The 20,952-nt window shown below is 31.6% G+C and overlaps 1 protein-coding gene across 1 annotated transcript; it reads left to right on the top strand.

Annotated features, from left to right (window-relative positions):
• Window positions 1-13,091: 13,091 nt before the first annotated feature.
• Window positions 13,092-18,010, top strand: LOC100793127 (uncharacterized). The gene is made up of 4 exons (XM_006599576.4): window positions 13,092-14,577; window positions 14,972-15,376; window positions 15,473-15,520; window positions 16,273-18,010. The coding sequence occupies exons 1-4, from the start codon at window positions 13,473-13,475 to the stop codon at window positions 17,751-17,753; spliced, it is 3,039 nt and encodes a 1,012-aa protein (XP_006599639.1). The 5' UTR covers window positions 13,092-13,472; the 3' UTR covers window positions 17,754-18,010.
• Window positions 18,011-20,952: the final 2,942 nt, after the last annotated feature.

Raw genomic sequence — 20,952 nt, 5'->3', positions numbered from 1 at the left:
TATGTGCAGGACTAACTTCACATATGGTGTGTGATTCTGCTGAAAATCAATGGACACTTGTATCTTTCATTGCTCAACTAATTGTTAAGGTTGATACTACATTTTAGCAATAATAAATCTGATTAACCTGTTATCAAACACTACAAAACAATATGGAGTGGATCTTTTTATGGTATAGACTACTTATACCTTTTAGTGCATGTAATTATGTTTAAGTTGAATAAAATTATAATGAATGATGAAGCTTTTCTTTTGAGTATGTAATATAACTGGGTATTCAGAATCAATCTTAAAACTACTGATTAAGTTAAAACAACCTCATGTACCAATTAATTCATGTACTCAGTGGTGTTTGATAACACGTGAAGGATCCACATGTATTGTAAAATGACGTTCAAAACAATACAAAATGCAATTATTTATTACTTTAAGTACAAACAATGTTACCAAACACACTAGTATGTATGTAAGTTACCAACTGTGTGAGGCGGGGGACGTACTTCTGTAAGGTGAATTCATCTTTAAAATAAGAACTTGGATATTCCATGAGGCATAAGAACTTTGTTATCAAAAGTCATTCACATCATCTTCACCTTTTTTAACTTATTGCCATGAGGCAATTATTAACAGCCTCATCTTGTTCATATCCACCAAGTCAGTTTAGTGGGGAGTTTGGGTAGTTTACAATTTACATGAGGTCTTAAAATCAAATTTCATATTCTACACACAAATAATCTTCTTATTCATTATCACCAAGTTATGTTTGCCGCCGTTACTTTCTTTCTTTTTCAACTTGTTTTTAAATTTTATCTTGGTATGTGGACAAATGGCTTTCTAACATTTTAACCGTCGTTAAAATCCCTTATTAACCATCGTAAAAAGCCCATAGTGATAACACAGGTCTTCCTTTCAATTTTTCGTTTCAAGTTGTTGCCTCTCATTCGTGCTAACTTTTTTTTCTTGTGAAGTTTGTAGAGTCTTTTGATTTGAACTATCTCTTCATCGATCTTTACTCATTTGTACTCTTTCATTATCTTCCTTTTGGTACAATGCTGATGTTGCTTTGAGAGTGAATCTTTTCCTTACTGATTTTTCACTCTGCACTATATTAACAAAAGTACTTAAAAATATTACCTCTCAAGTCATCATATAGGACAGGGATTTCAGATCCTATCCTTTTTGGGTTGAAGCCACCTTTAACTTTAATGTTTTCAAGAAGCTTCTTAAGATTCTCCTTACTAATTCTCTATCCGTGTATACCTTTCTTAAGAGCATCAAGTGTACAAACTATCATATCAATTTTTGTGTCTTATATACTTGCATATCAAAGTTTGTTTCTCTTACTTCATCGGTGCCTTCTTATGCTATTTCTAACTTGTCCTCCTACATTAGCTTTGATTGATTGTTTGACACCTTGAATCTTTTAACAGAATAAAAGATACTATTTGCTTTTGCATTTTGTTTCTTTTTTTCATATCTTGATTATAAGTTAATTCCTTTTTGGACTTACATCACTTTTCCACCAACTATATTATTTGGAATGTTTTGTCTATTATTGATCACAAACCAAAGTTTCTAATCTTTATGTTGTCTTAATGTCCATTATTTTTGGTATTCAAACTCCAGAGAAATCCAAACAAGCTGATCATAATCAAAAGGGGAAGCAGAGAAGACTAAAAAACAGAACATGGAAGAATTTTAATTACCATTGCGTGGAGGGCCCTCGGATTTAATTTTTTTATTATTACCCTTCTCATGAACCTCACTGTCGGTCTCGAATTGAAGTTCCATCTTTCAAGAGGACTTCACATTATAACAAGGACCACCCTCTACAACTTGCCAAAATGTGTAGGAGAATCAAAACTACTTAAACAATAGTTCTCATCACAAACTAGACATCTTCGAATCATAAAATCATAAAACTAGACACAACCTGAGTTAACCAAAATTGAATCAGAAAAGGAAAGACAACTCAATTGATATGGTAGAACTGTACTAACGGCAGCTAGATATATAGAAGTCACGAATCAATGAAAGAATTGAGAGTGACCAACTTGATTAAGAGAAGTAGACACTAACATTTGCAAAAGATACAAGGTGTTAAATTAAATACCTAAAACGAACTGTTCTACTAATAAGCGTTGACACCTCTGAACGAGTCTTCTACTCATAAAAACTATGACTTGAGTTCGACTCTCGTATTAATCATTGATAAATGATGTGTAAATTCTTCTAAATTCTCAGTGAAGTTGGTGGTCTTCCTTGACCTTGCAATTGTAAAGGGGTATGTCTTCCCCTAATCTAATTAAAAAAAAAAAAAATGAACCGTCGATTTGTGTTAGACTAATTTGAGGCATCTTCAACCTACAAATAAAAGATTTACAAAAATAATGATAAGAACTAAAATTTACTATAGAAGAGTGTGTGGACAAGACCAGAGCTTTAAAATCAGAGGTAGCCTTCTATATAGAACACAAGCAGCATCACAAGAAAACGGAAATGTGCACCTGATTCACTTTAGTCATCCTCTGCTGCTAATCCATTTAAATAATTTTGCCTATCATAACAATGTGTCTAGCCACATTTCATATATATGTATCATTTCCCTATTCAATCGGATTAATGATGATGAATCAACCGGTGCAGCAGCAATGTCTTTCATATATCATTGGATCAGCTTGGTGGCACAGAGCGTGGAATTGGACAATTGGTCAAGCAATTTTGATTCACTTGGAAGTGATTTTATCTTGTAATGTAATGCTTAACTCTCTGGCTATAGTGTGTGTAGTTTGAAGTTGTCGATTTTATGGTTCTGTCAAGAACATTTACTTTGGTCTTTTTTATGGTGAGGGCAATGTAGTTGGTCCTAATGCATCCTATTTTGTATGGATTTATGTGAGGGGTGTTCTGTTTCAGTTGTTATTTTGTAATACTCTTGTACCAACAATATTTGTGTAAGCTGGTCTTTGGTACTCCTTGTGATGAATTGGCTTTCTCTTAATAAAATTATATTAATTTAAAAGAAATGTATATTCAAATGTCATCTTAAAATAATGACAAAACATGTTCTCAACTCTAATTTTAACAACTTCAATTGAAATGTATATCTCTTGTCACCATTTCCTTCTCTAATTTTTAAAATAAATTTTAACGCACCACTTTAATTTTTTAATGATCTTAAACATAATTAATAAATGTAAATAGTGAATTTGACACCACATTTTAACTCAAAACCTTAAAATTCATAAATATATTTTTTTTTCATCACTTATATGATGTTGAACCTTCTCATTCCTACCGATATGGGACTTTATAGCACAACAATATATTTTTTAAGTGTGAGTCTCTTTCATAAGTATCCAATGATGATCCTTTAGAGCTTAATCATGGTTGCCTCGATTCACCTAACCATTGCAACCAACATGCTCTAGTATCTTGCATGGCTACAATAATTGTGAGACTCACTCTCTGGCCTCCATGCAAGAACTCATTCCCGAGAAAGACTTAGTCAAGGGATCTCAATATCCATGAATTCAACGCCTTTATTTTACTCATCCAAGTCAGTCATCGAGTTGAATTATCAACCCCAGTACCTTGCACTTGCCACAATACTTGTGGGACTCATTGTCTGGCATCCATGCATGAACTCATCTCCCAAGAAAACTTACGATTTAAAGGATTTCAATGTTCATGGATTCAACGCCTTCATTTTACTCATCCAAACCAGTCTCCAAGTTGAATCATTAGTTCTATGGCATGAGCAAATTATTATATAAATAAATTTAACAATATATTTTAACTCAAAACCTTAAAACTTAGGTTTATGAATTTTTTCTCACAACTTTCTTATTCCTACCTAATATGAAATTTCATCTCACATTCATACTCCAATAACAATTGATATTAAAATACAATTACATCTTTTACTAATACCGAGAGCAAAGTAATGCAATCATAATACACAACAAAATATTTTCTAATTACAGTACAAAGTTCCGAGTGATTTAACCATAATAATATTTGTTTCTTATACAAATATGAAAATTAAACTAATCGAATATTATTTTTTTGTCTTCGCATCGTCATTGCCATCCTAATACATTTCCTATTTAGTAAACATTAACCCATCTGCTGCCTAAAAAAGCCATGAAGCTCTTTAATCTATAAACAATATACGTATAGGGTTTCTAGTAAATTGGGTGGAAGTAGCACTCAACCATCCAAATTAATGTTTAACATATACTTGTGGGCTAGCCTTCTAGCTTTTCCATCAAAGATGTATACTATTCTATTTTATTCTGGTTTCCCATACTTTATGATCAATTCTATAATTAGGAGCAACGAGTTATTCTAATCCTAATCAAATCACTTTGATAATAAAAGAAGTAAAATATGGTTCGATTACACCATTGATTTTAGAAGTAGAGAATACACATGATATATTTTCTCAAATGAGATATTGAAAAGAAACAATTATTTCTAGAGGCTAACTATATTACTCTCTTAAGAAAGACACTGAAATCCATTTTTAAAATAATAAGGCTCACTTATATTTATTCCCCAAAAGTTTTACAATGTCGCGAATTTAGTCTCCAAAATTTTGTTTTAACCAATTTTGTCATCCAATTTATAAAATATCATGAATTTTTTCCTCACTTAAGACAAAAAGTAATGCTATATAGCACGAAGAATTTAAGTACCAAACACACGAATTTGTAACATGTAATTATTTCTCATAAAATAATAATTAAAATTATAAAAGAAAGATAAATCAACAAATTTTGATTCTATATCCCGCTAATCGTGGGAGACTTCCTATCTCCCACCAAAACCTGAAGAAACAATCTCAGCAAATTTTGAATTTTTTGTTTATGAAATAGCCATTGGAATCGCTAGCAAAATTTTCTGACTTTGAAAATCTTCTTACATTGCTCTTGCCCTAAACATTATTTCATTGGACCGCAACTGTGAAAGATGACCACAGACTTGATGAAAGTCTTCTATTGGAATTGTAACAAATGAAGAAAAAGAAAACTAAAAGCAATGGAAAAGCGCAAAATAAGAAGAATAGCGTCGATGTGTAATTGAAGCCACGCCATTCGTGTTTGCAATACAAAACTTCATTCGTACTATTAAGCATTTTCCTTAGAAAAATTGTCATAATTAAGATTTTGTGACGACTTTTCTCTTAAACAATCACAATTAAGATAATTTTGTGATTGTTTTTCATTAATTGTGACGATTTTTTTAGGTGGGAACAAAATCTATAATGTTTTGTAAATTTTGGGGTAAAATTAAAAAAAAATAAAGACAAAATTTAGACATAAAACTGTGGGAGCAAAGAGTGATAGTCACATATAAATGTTTCTAACATTTGCAACAGAAAATTATGATCTATTTTACATTTAAAATATACAACAATAATAAATAAAATATATTTATGTATTCAGATGCACATTCTTAAACCAATAAAAAATTTCTTTAGTAGTGTAGAGACTTTCCACCAAGATCAATTTGCTATCAACTCTTATGAATGGAACTCACTATAAAGAGCAAATCTTGTTTCTATTTTTCATGTCTAAAATTAGACTTAAAATTTTCTAGTGTAGTATAAAGACTTCACACCAAGATCAATTTGCTATCAACTCTTATAAATGGAACTCACTATAAAGAGTAAATCTTCTTTCTACTTTTCAGGTCTAAAATTAGACTTGAAATTTTCTAGTTCGTATCTAGTATACTTTACTCTCACGAAGATGTTTCTCAGATATAAATTTGGGTATTTTCAAACAAGAGAGATTTTATTTAAAATAATTTTACATCTCTTTATCTTTATATTTGAAAATAAAAAAGTATCTCGTATATTTTTATCTTAAGAAGCTTCCTGATACAAAACAAAGATAATTCTCAAATAATCATATGAACAATTACGATAATTAATCACATGATATGTAACAATAAAATTTTACTCTTATTTTATGGACAACTTTCACATCTATAAAATAATATTTTTGTTTATATTAATTATAGTCTTGGTGTTAGCAAAGAATATAATAATATTTTACAAAAATATTTATTTTATTAAATTAAATTTTATAATTTAATTATCAAATAAAGTATTTTCTTTTGTAAAGATTGAAACACTTGTTTGTGTGTGACCTCGTAGGTTAATACTAGATTGATAGTAAAATAATCATAATATAACATTCCTTAACGTCCAAATAACATGAAATAACATTTTTAGTTTCAAAAACCAATAGAAGAATAATATAATATTTCATTCCATCATTTACAACTCAAGGTTAACTCTAGAGTATAATATTACTTTCAAACATTAATAAGTCAACACATTATATTTAATCAATGAATGAGTTAAGAAACTCTTTGTTTCTTTCCTTCAATTGTTGTGACCAATGTCTTAATCTTATCATAGAGCTCAAACTCATTATATAGAGTTGATGAATTTTTTCTTGATTAGTCATTAATTATACAAGTATTTAATCTATATCTAATATTCATTTAACTAGTGTCCTAAGATATTAGGTTTTCAAAATTAAAATATAACAAATAAGTTGTTAATTACTATGATAGTATCAGGTTAAAAGAAATTATTATATATCTTTTTTAGAATTTCCTATTAACATATCAAGGTAAAATTAACTATTATGCATTATCAATTGAGTCAGTTCAATGATGGCATTTACATATATTTCATCTATATATGTGATTTAATAAATGGGATATATTAATCTTTATTCAATAAAGATCATTACATATATATTGATTTATCCGAATTATTAATGTCTTATATATTCATAATAATCCTACTATCAAGAACAATTTTAATTAAAATTATAAAAGATTTATTTCTTATTATCATAATCTCTATCACGATAAAATTAATAATTTAATAAAAATAAATATAATAATAAAATAAAATAAAAAATTATTTATTAAAATTGATAGCATAATAAATTAAATCTTAAACATATATCTTTATAAAAAAAGTACAATTGTATTAAATAAAAAATATATTGAGATAAATCAAAACACTCATAAATTAAATAAACATGTAATAAGAGACAGATGGTATATATAGAAATAAAATCCAAGAAGTGATGATTAATGATAGAAAAAGGTGCCTAGTCTCTGGCAAGGCTCTCGTATTTAAGCTTTTGTAGTTCAAAGCCAGCTAGGGGCTAAATTCAGGATCCAAGAACAGTAAATTTTGACTAATTAGTGTTTACATATTTCACTTTTGAGTTCATGCCATACTCTTCGAGTGGGTTCAATGTTACTGAAATAACCCATAACCCATTGTCTGTGAAGTACGTGACAAATACTTCTTCATAACTAGGGTCCCTACAAATACAATCAGAGAGAGAGAGAGAGAGTTTCATAGGTGATGGTGAGTGATGAAGTTCCAATTGTGAATTTTGTTTCTGATGATGGTTTTGGTGTGCTAACTATGTATTAGCTCTGCGCCGACCTGCCACTGGTTGGTAATTTAGACCCAATTAACTTCCTTTTCTATTGGCTTTAATTTTGAATTGAGAAAGAGAAATGGCAATTATGGCACCAACAATTTTAATTAAAATAATAATGCACTATATAGTTATAGCATATATTTTAATTTTCACATGTGCCGCATCGTTGTTGGTTAGTGTTAGCTTAGCCTTCTCAGCTATAACTGAATGAGTCGTATAGATGCAATAATTCAGTAGAGAAATTCGTAGAAAACCCCTACCTAGTATTGTACTGCCAACAAACATAAAGTTGTTTTGCTACTGGGTTTTAATTCAATTCTTCTAATTTTTATTCCTTTTTACTCAGAAACTTTGACAAGAAAAGTGGGTATTGTCTCCTAACAATGCTCCATTCTTTGTGTAAATTTATAAACGACAATATGCATATTCAGGTGTTTGGGTGCAGTGCAAGTCTTGAAACAAAAGAGTAAAACAATACAAAGAAGTAGTGTAGCCATTAAATGAACAGAAGTTTATTAATTGTCACAAGAGGAGTGTTTTTTGAAAAATAAAATAGAAGTATAAGTAAGTTGGGTCCTAAAAATTTACCAGGTGAACAGGAATAAATCTAAAAAAAAATCTTTAAAAGATTGTTTAATGAGGACCAAAAATAGTATATAATATTTTTATATAAAAATATTATGATATTTTCTAAATTACATAAACATATGATAGAAAAATCTAAATTATTTAAATTTTTATAAATTAAAATCAGGTAATTGTGTGTGCTTGTGTCCTGACTTATTATTTGTGTTTAATATTAGAGGAGTGAAACAGAAAAAAATAAATAAAAATAAAAGGATAAATCCAATTCCAATTCCAATTCCAATTTTTTTTTTTATCTTTTATAACTTTCTACGTTCATTTTAAAAAAAGTCATACGGAAAAACACTTGTTTTTTTATGAGTGCAAAACCAATTTTTTTTATTATCAAATATATATAAATAAAAATTATCTGTAAGGGCAAAAACACAATTCTGCATTAAAGCTCTGATTGCCAGAATCCTTCACGTTGAAAACAAAACCGTCATGGCCTCCTCTTCCACCATTGACAATCCCTCCATACGTTGCTAGCTCCACATCAGACACCATACCCTCACAGCAAGGGTATCTTACTCACTACTCTAAAAACAGTAAAGCCAAGCTCTCACAGAGGATCATGATAAGATGACAAAGAAAAAAATTACAGACACAAATTCACCAAGAATATTTAATTTTAGACAAACCATTACAAAAACTATTTTAATAAAAAAAAAACTCTTCGAAACAAAAATTTGGTTTGGAGATTTTTTATTATATACGTGTTGGAAGATATTAGTACTTACCACATTTGTCATGTATAATTACTCATTAAACATTAAAGTAAAGGGTTAAACTTGTGTATGCAACTTGAGAGTAACGTTGCACACGTTAGAAAAACATTATTAAAATTGTATTGATAAATATTAAAGGGTTAACTTAGATACATTATTCCAAAATAAAACATTTTTTCATGCTTATTTTTTGGAAAATCATTTTAAGAAAAATTAAATTTAAAATATACAAAATTTTTATTTTTATTATTCTAAAAAAATTGAATTTGCATGTGTATCCAATCAATTTTTCTTATAACTATTAAAAAATATAAATTATTTAATTTTATCCAATTTTCATATATATCTCATTAGTGGATTTTCCTAGTCCAAGTATACTTTAGAAAATATAGTATACTCGTAATTATTAATTAGAAAATTAAAATTAAGAATTATGATAAAATCTCTCACACACATACATATAAAATAAAAAATGATAATTAATTTATCTTAATCATTAATTTTTATTAATAATTATTATTATATTTTATCCTGTAAAATACATCCTTACCTAAACTAAATGCATTCGTAAATCACTTGGATTGCCAATGTTAACATGTAGTCATGTAGATCACTATCACGAAATAAATTAAGTTAAAAAAATTTGTATTTGTATTAGCAAAACAATACAGTCAGTAACAAAACATGAAACACCTGGGGAGAAAACGACAAAATTAACTAAAAAGTGACAGCACTTGTTCTTATTCTTACTTATTATTAAAAATCTTGGAATAGAGACAAACATGTCGAAATCATTGTGTTATATCTCCGTATCTCAAAGTAATTACACGATCAAATCAATCACAAAGAACCCTAAGGAAAAATTCCGTTGCAATAAAGTGGCAGCTGGGGGAAATTCCTATATTACACGTTACATGATGATAAACACTATTTTCAATTGCTATCAAAATATCAAATGCAACGAACATCTGCGATTTATGCTGCTGAGGGAAAATTAAATCTCTGTAGCTTTTGCTAGGTAAATTTGCCCCCGCTATATTTTTATGAAATAAACCTCACAAAAAAGAAGAAGATAACATTTGAAAAAATAAAGTTGCTGCAAAATATAAAAAGTTATTTAGTAATTTAAAATATTTAATAAAATATATTTAATATTTTTCATACCATGTGACATATGATATAGTTTGACCAGTTGCAATGACAAAAGAAAAGAGAAAACAATTATCCTTGAGATATTGACAGCCTGGCAAGTAAAACTCACTAAGAGCTGGGCATAGGTTTTCAATTTGACACCTGCAGGCAAAGTAACAAAATTCTGTGTTTTAGCCATTTATAAACAAGACAAGCGTGAGTATTGGGGTAGTATATAGCACTCGTAGGTACTCGATAAGTAAGGGAATTTTATTAACATCTATTGAGCTTATGATGCTAAATTTGTTTTAAGCCTATTTTTGAAATATATTGAATGTATTTATTTTACACCCTTTTATTTTCTAAAGCATGCTTAACGCCAATTTCTTTTTTCAGGGGAAGTTGATTTTACTTTCTTCTTGTATTTTATATATTTTAGTTTTTTTAGTGTAATCATGAGAGTTATTATTTGACACTCACCTAATTTTCCTTCTATTGGTCGGTCCAATTTTTGGGATCAGCCCATTAGTTTTTTTGTTTTGATTTTTAATCCAAAAACAATTGGTATTTTCAAATTTTAAATCTAATTATTTTTCTCAATTATACCTTTATATAATAGATACTATAGTTGAGAATTGAGATAAATAAGAATTTGTAATGTGATTTATCATTACTAATAGAATATTAAATAGAAAAATTGTCTAAATTTGTATCTATTTTTAGAAAGGAGGTTATGTTGAATATGAGCTAACACTTCTCAAAGACAGATTTCATAAATTCTGTTTAGACTTTCAGGGTTTTATAAATTTTAAATTCGTCATTGGACTTTTTGTTTTGTGGAACGTTTTTTTTTGTCTGAATTACATTAAATTAGCCTTGAACTAAATGCATTTTATTTTATTTTTATGAGATTTCAAAAATATATTTCCAAGGTTAGCATATATACGTGCATGGATAGAGCTAGATAATTGTCCAACCTGATAAATACTCGTGTAAACATGGAACCATTTTTTGAAGAAAAACTAATCATATGATGAAAAAAATGGAAAATTGATATATATTATTTGGTAGTAGAAAAATTGATATATATATATATATATATATATATATATATATATATATAATATTATAAAAAAAAAACATAGAAGTAAGTAAAAAAAAAAAAAAGTTGAGTGCATAATTATACTTCATGAATGGATAATGGTGAGTGCTACCAATCTTCTCCCCAGCCCGTTGACATTATTCTAATTAATATTTGACAAGTATTAGTAGATTTAAGCGTTGCTCAGAATGAGATAAATACAAGTTTTTTAAAAGTACTATTTCCATACTTTCAAGTCTCAACTCTCAACTTAAATTTTATTTTAATAAATATTTGTTATGAAGATAAAATAAGGGGAAAATGAAAAGTATAATAGAATATAAGAAAAAAGTAATGAGATATAAAAAGTAAAAAATAATATAAGAAAAAAAATTCATATGAATATATCGAAACGCGTTCTTGGAAGACATTTGCCCACAAAAATTTGTAGAAGTGAGATGTAAAAAGGCCATGTCCGTGCAATTGTTAAAGTTAGAAATTGACAAAGTGTGCTAAGTGGGGTTTGAACCTATAATTCCGTACTCAAGCACCAACGCAATTAATACCAGGACAATTGACTTCTTTCAAAATTGAAATAGTTGAAGCCAAACTCCATTTTTGTTTGATGTATAAAATTGAAAGAGATGGTGATGAATTCCACAAAATCATTTTTTTTATAAATGTCCACAATCAAATAAATTCTTCTAAATTCACAATTTCTAGTATGTGTTTGAGTAGAAAGACAAGATATAATTGAGACAAACATATTAACAGAAGCATTATCATCCTTATTTTTACTTTTATCCTTTAGATTTATATAAAACAATATCTATTATATTTTCAACTTAAATTCAAACACACATCTAATAGGATAGCGAGTTAAGTTTGGGCTTAATTATTCAATGGATGTCTCCTGTCATGTCATCAGGGACGGATCTATATTAGGTTGAGGGTGTGCACTTGCACCCTTTCATTTTTTTAAATTCACCAATAAATTTTTTTTAAATTAAAAATTATAAATAAAATCTTATATTTTTATATTTTATTTTATTTATATTTATATAATTAAATTCACTAATTTTATTTTTTATAATTTATTTCCGCTAATTAAGGTTCTTGACTCCACCCCTACCTGTCATTCATTGTTTTTCTTTCTTCTTCTTCTTTTCAGTCATTTCATTAGGAGCGTTTATTTGAACAAGCAAAAGACCAAAATGATACTGAAAAAGTAGCAAGGCAGCATTACTTGCTTGAAAATAAAGAAAGGCCTAAAAATAGATGTGAGACAGGTGGAAGGCAAGGACTTGCCAAGGCCAACGAAAAAAAAAAAAGAAGAAAATATTAATTTAAAGAAAGAAAAAAATGGAAGAAAAATAGGACAGAGCCAAAATTGTCATAAGCAAAGTCTCTCACTGGGGCAGAGCCATCGATTCGTGAAGTCTCCATCTGACTCTCTCAAACCCCGAAAGCAAACAACACTCACTAATTAATCCCTCTCTTTCCAAAAAAACCTCACTCACACACACTCAGTCTCCACGCCCTCAGTCTGCGCGGGAACATGTTTTCTCTCTCTCTCTCTTTCTCACTTCTCAAACATCATAAAACGCATAACAAACAAACATTCAATGAAGTTACTTAACTAATAACTCCACCCCAAAACAGAAAATAAATCTAAAAGTCCAAAAGGAAAAAAAATAGAAAAAGAGAAAAACAAACAATGTTAAAATTCTTAGAGCCGCGTTTTTCAGAAGTAGTACAATCATGACACCCCTCTCTAAATCATGCACTTACACTACACTACACTACACCCCTCTCTCTTTCTCTCTCCTACTTGACAAGAATGACACATCAAACAGAATACAAAATACAACGGTGCTGCTTCTTCTTCACTTAATTGAAATTATCAAAGGGTTAATAATAATTATCATAAAAAAGGAGAAAAGAAAGGAAAAAACACACACACACACACACACAAACAAAGCGAACCGTCTCATTCACGGTAGTTCCCACACTCTCTCTTGACTTTTTAGTTTTTTCTCCTTTCTGTTGCTACTTTTCATCGTTTCGGATGTTTGCTTTTGCTCGCTGCGATCCTCTCTACTCTGTGACTTTCCCTTTTGAAGATATGGCAGAAGTGCCATCATCCATCTATCAAGCCAACAAGCGCCATTCAAAAGCCTTTTGAGAGAACATGTCACAGCCACAACCCCAACAAATAGAAAAAAACAAGCACCTCCCAATTTAAAACCTCGCTTTAACCCAACAACACTACCTAGTTCAACTCCAATGCCAACATAGCAACACTACTACTACTACCTACTACTACTACTACACTTGTTTTCGGTTCCTAACTTCCCCTTCCTTGTATCTGCCTCATTCTCTCATCAAAAACCCTTTTTTGATAGGGCCCATTACTCCATAATGGGTGACAAGGGAGACACAACCAAGAAACAACAATCTCAACAGCAGCAACCTCAATCTCACCACCACCATCAACAACAACAACAAACACAACAGCAAATTTCATCTTCTCCCAAAGCCCCACATGAGGAACCCATCACAGAAGTTAGGCCAATCCACCACCACCACCACCAACAACTTTCACCAGTTGTCGTTGCAACTGGAGCACCCCCTTTCATTCCAAGTCCTTTATATGTTTCAAGTGGTGCAAGTTCCTCACCCTTTGAGCCTCAGTTTGAGACACTGAACCCAAAGAGGCCCAGATACAGTGGACAATGGAAGCAGCTTCTACCTTCTCCTCCTGCACAACAAAAACAGTCCCAAATGGCCATGCTTCCCACCTCAGAATCAAGCCCTTCACCTACTACTCACACTTCATCAAACCCACTACAACAACAACAACCCCAAACACAAACAGCTTCTTCATCAGACACTTCCTCATCTCCAACACACTCTCTCCCGTTGCTCTCAGGAGAAGGGACCAAGCAAGAGGGAGAGCAAATTCACCAGCAACTCAGAAAAGGGAAATACGTGAGTCCAGTTTGGAAGCCCAACGAGATGCTGTGGCTGGCAAGAGCTTGGAAGGAACAATACAAAGGTGGTGGTGGTGTTGGTGGATCTGATTTTTCTTCAAGAGCAGAACAACAAGCGGAATTGGGAATCACAAGAGCGAAAACTAGGGCTGATAAAGATAAAGAAGTGGCTGAGTTTCTCAAGAGGCATGGGGTGAATAGAGATGCTAAAACTGCAGGTACTAAATGGGATAACATGTTGGGAGAGTTCAGGAAAGTGTACGAATGGGAAAGAGGGGGTGAGAGGGAACAAATTGGGAAGAGTTATTTCAGGCTTTCGCCTTATGAGAGAAAGTTGCATAGACTCCCAGCTTCTTTTGATGAAGATGTTTTTGAAGAGCTTGCACAGTTCATGGGTTCCAGAATGAGATCCTCTCATGGCAGAGCTGTTTCCTCTTTAGGGTCAGGAGATGAAGCTAGAACAGCTCTTGCTGCTACAAGAGCACTTCCACCACCTCCTCGACCTTTTAAAGATGATGAAATCCCTCTTTCAGGTTTGTAGTTTGAAGGATGAAAATGGGAAAACTTAGATATGATCTTACTTTTTATTGAACTCACCCACTTTCCCTTCGTCTCACCTAATCTTCAATGCGCTTGGCTAACGTAATTCCAGACACAGTAAAGTTTCTGTTTTTAATTTCTTTTTTAATTTTTCTACTTTCCTTTTTATGGAATGCACGGTAGTTTGGATACATTCATGAAGAAGGGCAAAGGAACAGTATAATTTACTGTGATTCTCTGACCGTTATAACTATAAGCACTGTTTCTCACCCTTCTAGAGAAGAATAATGCATTAGAAAGTGAGAAATGAAAACGCAATCAAAGAGCCAAGCTCTTTTTTTATATATAAAAAAAAATTAACCTTGTAACTTGTCGACATTGTTGCAGCTAGGACAAAGCAATTGGCTTTGACAAGTGGGGGTGAACCTTTCTTTCATGGGTCAAGAGGGGGTTTATTAGGGTTAGACACTCTCTTAGACGTTACAGGTTCTTCTTCTTCTTCATCCAAAGAACTCCGAAGAATTGGGAAGATAAGAATGTCATGGGAGGAATCAGTGAGTTTGTGGGCAGAAGAAGGTGAAGTCCATAGAGGGAGAGTGAAGCTTCAATCTTCAAGCTTTCTGAACGCAGACGAACTCACTTGCTTCGATGATGCCATGGTGCCATGCCCCATGGAATATTTCGAAGATGGCCCACTGAAGGGTTTCTCTGTGGACAGATTCGTTTCGGGTCAGCAAGTCAAAGTTTTTGGCAGAAGAAAGTCTTCTCCAGCCTCAGATTCTTCTTCTGCTGGTGCCAAACCAAACCTAGCTGTTTCCTTAAACTATGTTGCCTCGTTTTACATGTTCTAGGATTCTATCTCACTGTGTCATTGTCTCTCTTTCCCAGGTTTTGCTGAAAGAGTCCAATTTCCCTCCAAAGCACTTCCCATAAGATGTGAGTCTCTTTTTGACAGTGGTCACTGCCCTCCTTCTTTGATATTAGCTAGTTTTTTGATGTATTGAACTTTGGCTAAAACATTTCACTATTAAACTTTGTAATGATCGATCACTCATTTCAATTTTTTTTAATAGCATCTTGAAAAAATATTGAACATCTAGGATATTAAATAAACTTATTTCTAATATAATATTTGTTTCATAAGGCATTAAAAAGATCAATATAAAATATCGTGGATAAAATATATTATTTTTTCACTCGTCTATTAATAGTGCTCATTCAAATATTTTTTTTATTTGATTTTGTTATTGCCCTTGTTGCTCACATTATTATTGAATAAATAATATGCATGCACTTCTTATTTAATTACAAATTGTTACATATATGATTAATTATAATTTAGATCAAAATCTATAATAAATCTATAGTAGCATTTGGATTCTCTGCACTCAGTTCTTAACGCATTCAACAATTCAGAACCTTCAAAATGAAGATGGATAAATAAAAACTACTTTATTTCTATTCATAATAAAACTTTTTCACCATTAATTGATAATAGAGTAAAATTATTAGACTAATGATGCACATTTATTAACTTCATTGACAATCTAAAAAGTTGAATTAAATCTATAAGCGACACCAAACACATTGAAGCAGCATGTATAATACTATAATGCATTATTGTTGTTCTAAGTTTGGTAGAATTACTTTTTTTCTCTCTTTTTTCTTGCATTATTATTGATGTGCAGCAATTGCTACATTGGATTTCCGAGACCCAAGCGATTACTACATGGAATGCTTCCTACGTGCGTCCCCGCAAACCCTCCCAAGCCTCTTGGAGCTTAAGCGTCACTTGCAAGAACCCCCACCCGAAGACCTACGTTTTCCTCTCCGAAGAGACGTGTACGAGGATCTTCCTCAAGGGAAGGAACTCTTCTTCACGACAACATCCGAACCCTTGGACTGCAGAGCCATCATGTTCGAAATTGTGGGCCCCATCATCCGCCCCTCCCTCAACCCTACGTCATCCAGCCGCGACTCCTTCATTCCCCTCTGGGACGATTGCATCAACCGCGTCATCCAAAAATTCTGCCCCGAAAATCTCACCCTAATCCGAAAACCCACGTCATCACCCCCACCAACAGCAACAACAGCAGCAGCAACAGCAACGGAATCCACGAATTTGTTATTACAAGACCAATGGCCGAACATAACAGGTTTTGTCAACAACTATTGCTTATGGAGAGGCGAAGAAACGCACCAGTTAACAGAGACGCAGCCAAATCCATCAACCACGTTAGTTGCTAAATTACTATGGACCTACATGGATTTACCCTACATACTCGGATACTATGCAGTTGCCAATACGGTGACGTTTTGCGCGATGAGTAGGTCCCAAGAAGGAATAATCAACCGCACTGATTTACTAGAACTGAATTTAACCACCCCAACGGAAAGGTTAAAGGCTTTAGTTCCGTGTTTTCGGATCGGATTGTTGCTGCCATTGCTGAGTAAGCGTTGCAGTAGTATTATAAGTAACTCCAAGGGCTTTGCTTACAGTGATTTTGAGAGGGTTTGTTACGGTAACGGGGTGGTGACTGAGGTGACGCCGAACACGTGCACGAGGATGTTTTCGGAAAAGAGAAAGTGGATGGCGGTTAAGGAGGTTTATGAGATACTCGATCATAGGATTCCGCATGCGGAGGTTTTGGTTGGGGTTTCGGAGAGGGAACTGGGGTTGTCGTTTAAGCCAAGGGGGTGCCGTGTGAGGCCAGGGAACTGCGAGGAGCTGGTGGAGGCGTTGAAGTACGTGACGAAGGCTTTGGTGGCGCTGCACGACTTGTCGTTTATGCATAGGGATTTGAAGTGGGAGAAGGTGATGAGGAGGATGGATAGTAGGGAGGAGGAGTGGTTTGTGTGCGGGTTTGATGAGGCGGCGGGGGCGCCGGAGCTGAAGGGGTGGCGCGTGACGGGGGAGCGTGAGGGGAACGCGCCGGAGATGGAGAGAGGGCTGCATGGGGTTAAGGTGGATGTGTGGGGGGTGGGAAACTTGATAAGGACGTGTGGGTTGGGAGGGGTGCCCAAGATGCTTAGGGAGTTGCAGAGTCGGTGCATGGAGCAGAACCCGGAGCAGAGGCCCACGGCGGCGGACTGCTACCACCACCTGCTGCAGCTGCAGTCGTCGCTGTCAGCAGCAACCGCAGCCGCCGGGGGAGGCATCATGATGTGACTGATGATGGTTGATGGGAGGGGGGTTAATGTGGTTGATGGATGAGTCGTTGAGAATAATGTTGGGGTGGACTTTTTTTATGTAACTTTTGGCATTGGAGATTGTTGGATTGGGAAATTGAAAACGGGGAAACATGATTTTTTCAAATAATGTTATTTGGTATGGATATTTTTATTATTTTTTTTGTTCTGGTTGTTAAAATTTAGAGGGGTAATTACTTACTAGTATTATTATAATATAAATTTTTTGGTTATAAATTATGTATAACTAAAATTCATCATAACTGCTTTTATGGTGGATATCTTTTTCCTTTTATGGTAGATAATCTTTTTCCTTAACTTTGAGCATAAACATGTTAGGAGAGGTTAATTTATTAAATGAATCTTAATTTCTTATAAATTACTCTTTAATTTTTGGATGAAAGATATCTTGATTCGCACTAAAATTCATCATAACTCAAGAATTTTGAAGTTAAGATGAACAGTTTAAATTGAGAAATAAGGATCATTTTGATTTTTTACAATTTCTTTAGGAAGATATGTTGAAACTGAATTCAGAGATAAATTAAGGATATGATAGATTAAAGAGTGATAGATGGTGACAATGAATGGTTTGAAATAGTAAGAAAAAAGAAATTAATATTAAGACTAGTGTATTAATGAAATGAAAAGAGAAACTATTAGGAGATGATTGAAAGACTGAGCAGAGTAAAAATTCCTGCAGGCTACTTTTTTAGGATATCATAAAAATATGTACAAATAAGTAATTTTTTAAACAAACTGGTAACCACTTATTGGATGCATGAGTGAAGTATATTTTACGAGATACAATAAATATTTGTATTTTTTTCATATATGCCTTTTTTAGATGTAAATGTGAAGAGGGATTAAGGTAGGGGTGAGGGCAGCACAAGGGTCTTGATACATGATATAACACATTGGAGTTGGGAGTGGAATTGGCGGCTGATGGTGCCCTGTGAAGTAAGTTTCAGAAAATCAAATCCTGGAATTTAAAACTCTGCTATGTGTGCAGTGCAGTGCAGCAGTGTTTTTCAGTTTTGGATTGGTACGTCTCCTAATTGAGGTGAGGCAAGCATTGTTTGCTAGCATGACAGCTTGTGTTATTCAAATATTTATTTAGGTTTTGTTAGGTGAGAACCTTGATCTTTCATCAACCTTTTTTTTTTTATTATCCTCCTTATTATATACTTCTTTTTTCCTGAAACATAAGAAAAAAAATTGAATCATGCAAACCTATAAAAAAATCATTATTTAATTTTGATAATTTCAATTAAAAAGTTAATTTATTTTCTAAATTATTCTTTGTATTAATTACGTAGAATAAACAATGGGAAATTATTAGAAATAAAATCCAATTAAATGAATAATATTTTAAAAATTGATACTATATTAATTATGAAATAATTCGTTAAAATTTACTTATATTTTAATCTAGCACACATTATTCTTTTTTCCTTATATTTCAAGGGTAAGATATGATAATTTTCATCTAGTTTTTGGCTTCTTTACAGAACAAATAATGAAAATTATGAAATATGAACTTATCAGGATTTTGGATTTTCTTTTTATCAGATGAACTAACCTTGAATATAGTGGATTTCTAGAAATGCATTATTTGATTACAAGTTTTAAATTTGTTGAAATTTACTTATAAACTTTTGCATTGTATAAAACTTGTTTGAAAATTTAGAAAAAGTAGTTCGATGGCAAAATAAAGTTCTAACAATAATGTTTGATATGTTTCAATATTTAACTATAAATTCGCTTCAAAAAACATATTTAATTATAAATTAAATAGCATGAAAAGTATTACTCGGAGTCAAAGTAAACTTGCTACTTTATGCCAAATACTCCACCTAGGAACGAACAAAATGATTATATTCAATCACTTGCTAAAATAAGATATTACACTTTTAAACTTTTGAAAAAGAAGATACAAACTCATTTATAGAATTAAGTACTTAACCGTATTTATAACTTACAATAATAAAATAGTGGCTAAATTGTTGTCAGGTCGATGAAACTTTGTACCTAGAAAATTGAAAGCAAAGTACATCTCTAAAGCTTTTCTTAATGATCTATAAGTGAGAATAGTTGTTGGCTTGGCTCATCAATTAAAACCGAAAAAGCTGTATACTTTTCGATAAAATAGTACTACTACTTCATAAGTTAGTGCTGATGTTTGGTTAAAAAAAAAAAGTTAGTGCAAATGACACTACTTGTTTAATGTTGAGTTAATGCACAATTCAATTAATCTTAATCAATTAGTCATCATAATTTTTGGTTTTTTAAATACCAAATAAACTACACATATGAAATTTAGTATATAAAACACAACTCCTTGTAAAAATATTTAATGTATAAAATTTAGACACAACTATATGTACATAAAATTTAGTATGTTATATTAAAACATAAATGGACTCAAATATATATTTTTTTACCTCACACGATCAAGTCTCATTAAACAAGTTTCTCGCTCTAATATACTTGATTCTTTTTGTTTTGAATTAGTTACAAAATTGTTCACATAGAGTACAATTATATGTAAAATATATAATTATAAGTTAATTAGTTTCAAAGTATTTATTGTTTGCAAGTCTTAAAGAATATCATCACATGATGTTGAAGTTCTTAATGATTATGTTAAATGACTAAAACATTACATTTAAAAATGATTTGTTGAATAATTATATTTATAATATTTATTATGACTTAAGTTTGAATGATTTTAATGTTATTTTGGATGATTTAAAAGTGATTTTTCGATTTTGTTGTAGTATTTTTTTAATTAGTATTTTTTTATTGATTTTATATATAAGTAAAGTACGGTGGCGGTTGTGAGTACGGGGATTAAAGTTGATATTACCCGCACGGGTTTAGAGTTGGATATAGGTATTTTTTTTTTAAATTTAGATATGAAAACAAATACTATAATACTCTATCCATTATCATTCCTAATTCGACCATCATTCCATTTTTTTAGTTGTTTGAAGTTAATACACACACAATAAGAAATATTTTGTAGAAGTAAAAAAGAATGATATTTGGGCAAAAATATTCTTATTTAATACCTTCATTTTTTATGCCTACACTACTATTAGTGAATATTAAATAAAGATATATTTAAGAAAAAGTATTAATTATACTTTGAAATTCTATATAAAACAACAATTATT

The sequence above is a fragment of the Glycine max genome, chromosome 16, assembly GCF_000004515.6.
Source record: "Glycine max cultivar Williams 82 chromosome 16, Glycine_max_v4.0, whole genome shotgun sequence".
NCBI lineage: Eukaryota > Viridiplantae > Streptophyta > Magnoliopsida > Fabales > Fabaceae > Glycine > Glycine max.
Note: the sequence above shows the minus strand (reverse complement) of the source record. Positions and strands in the feature narration are given on the sequence as shown.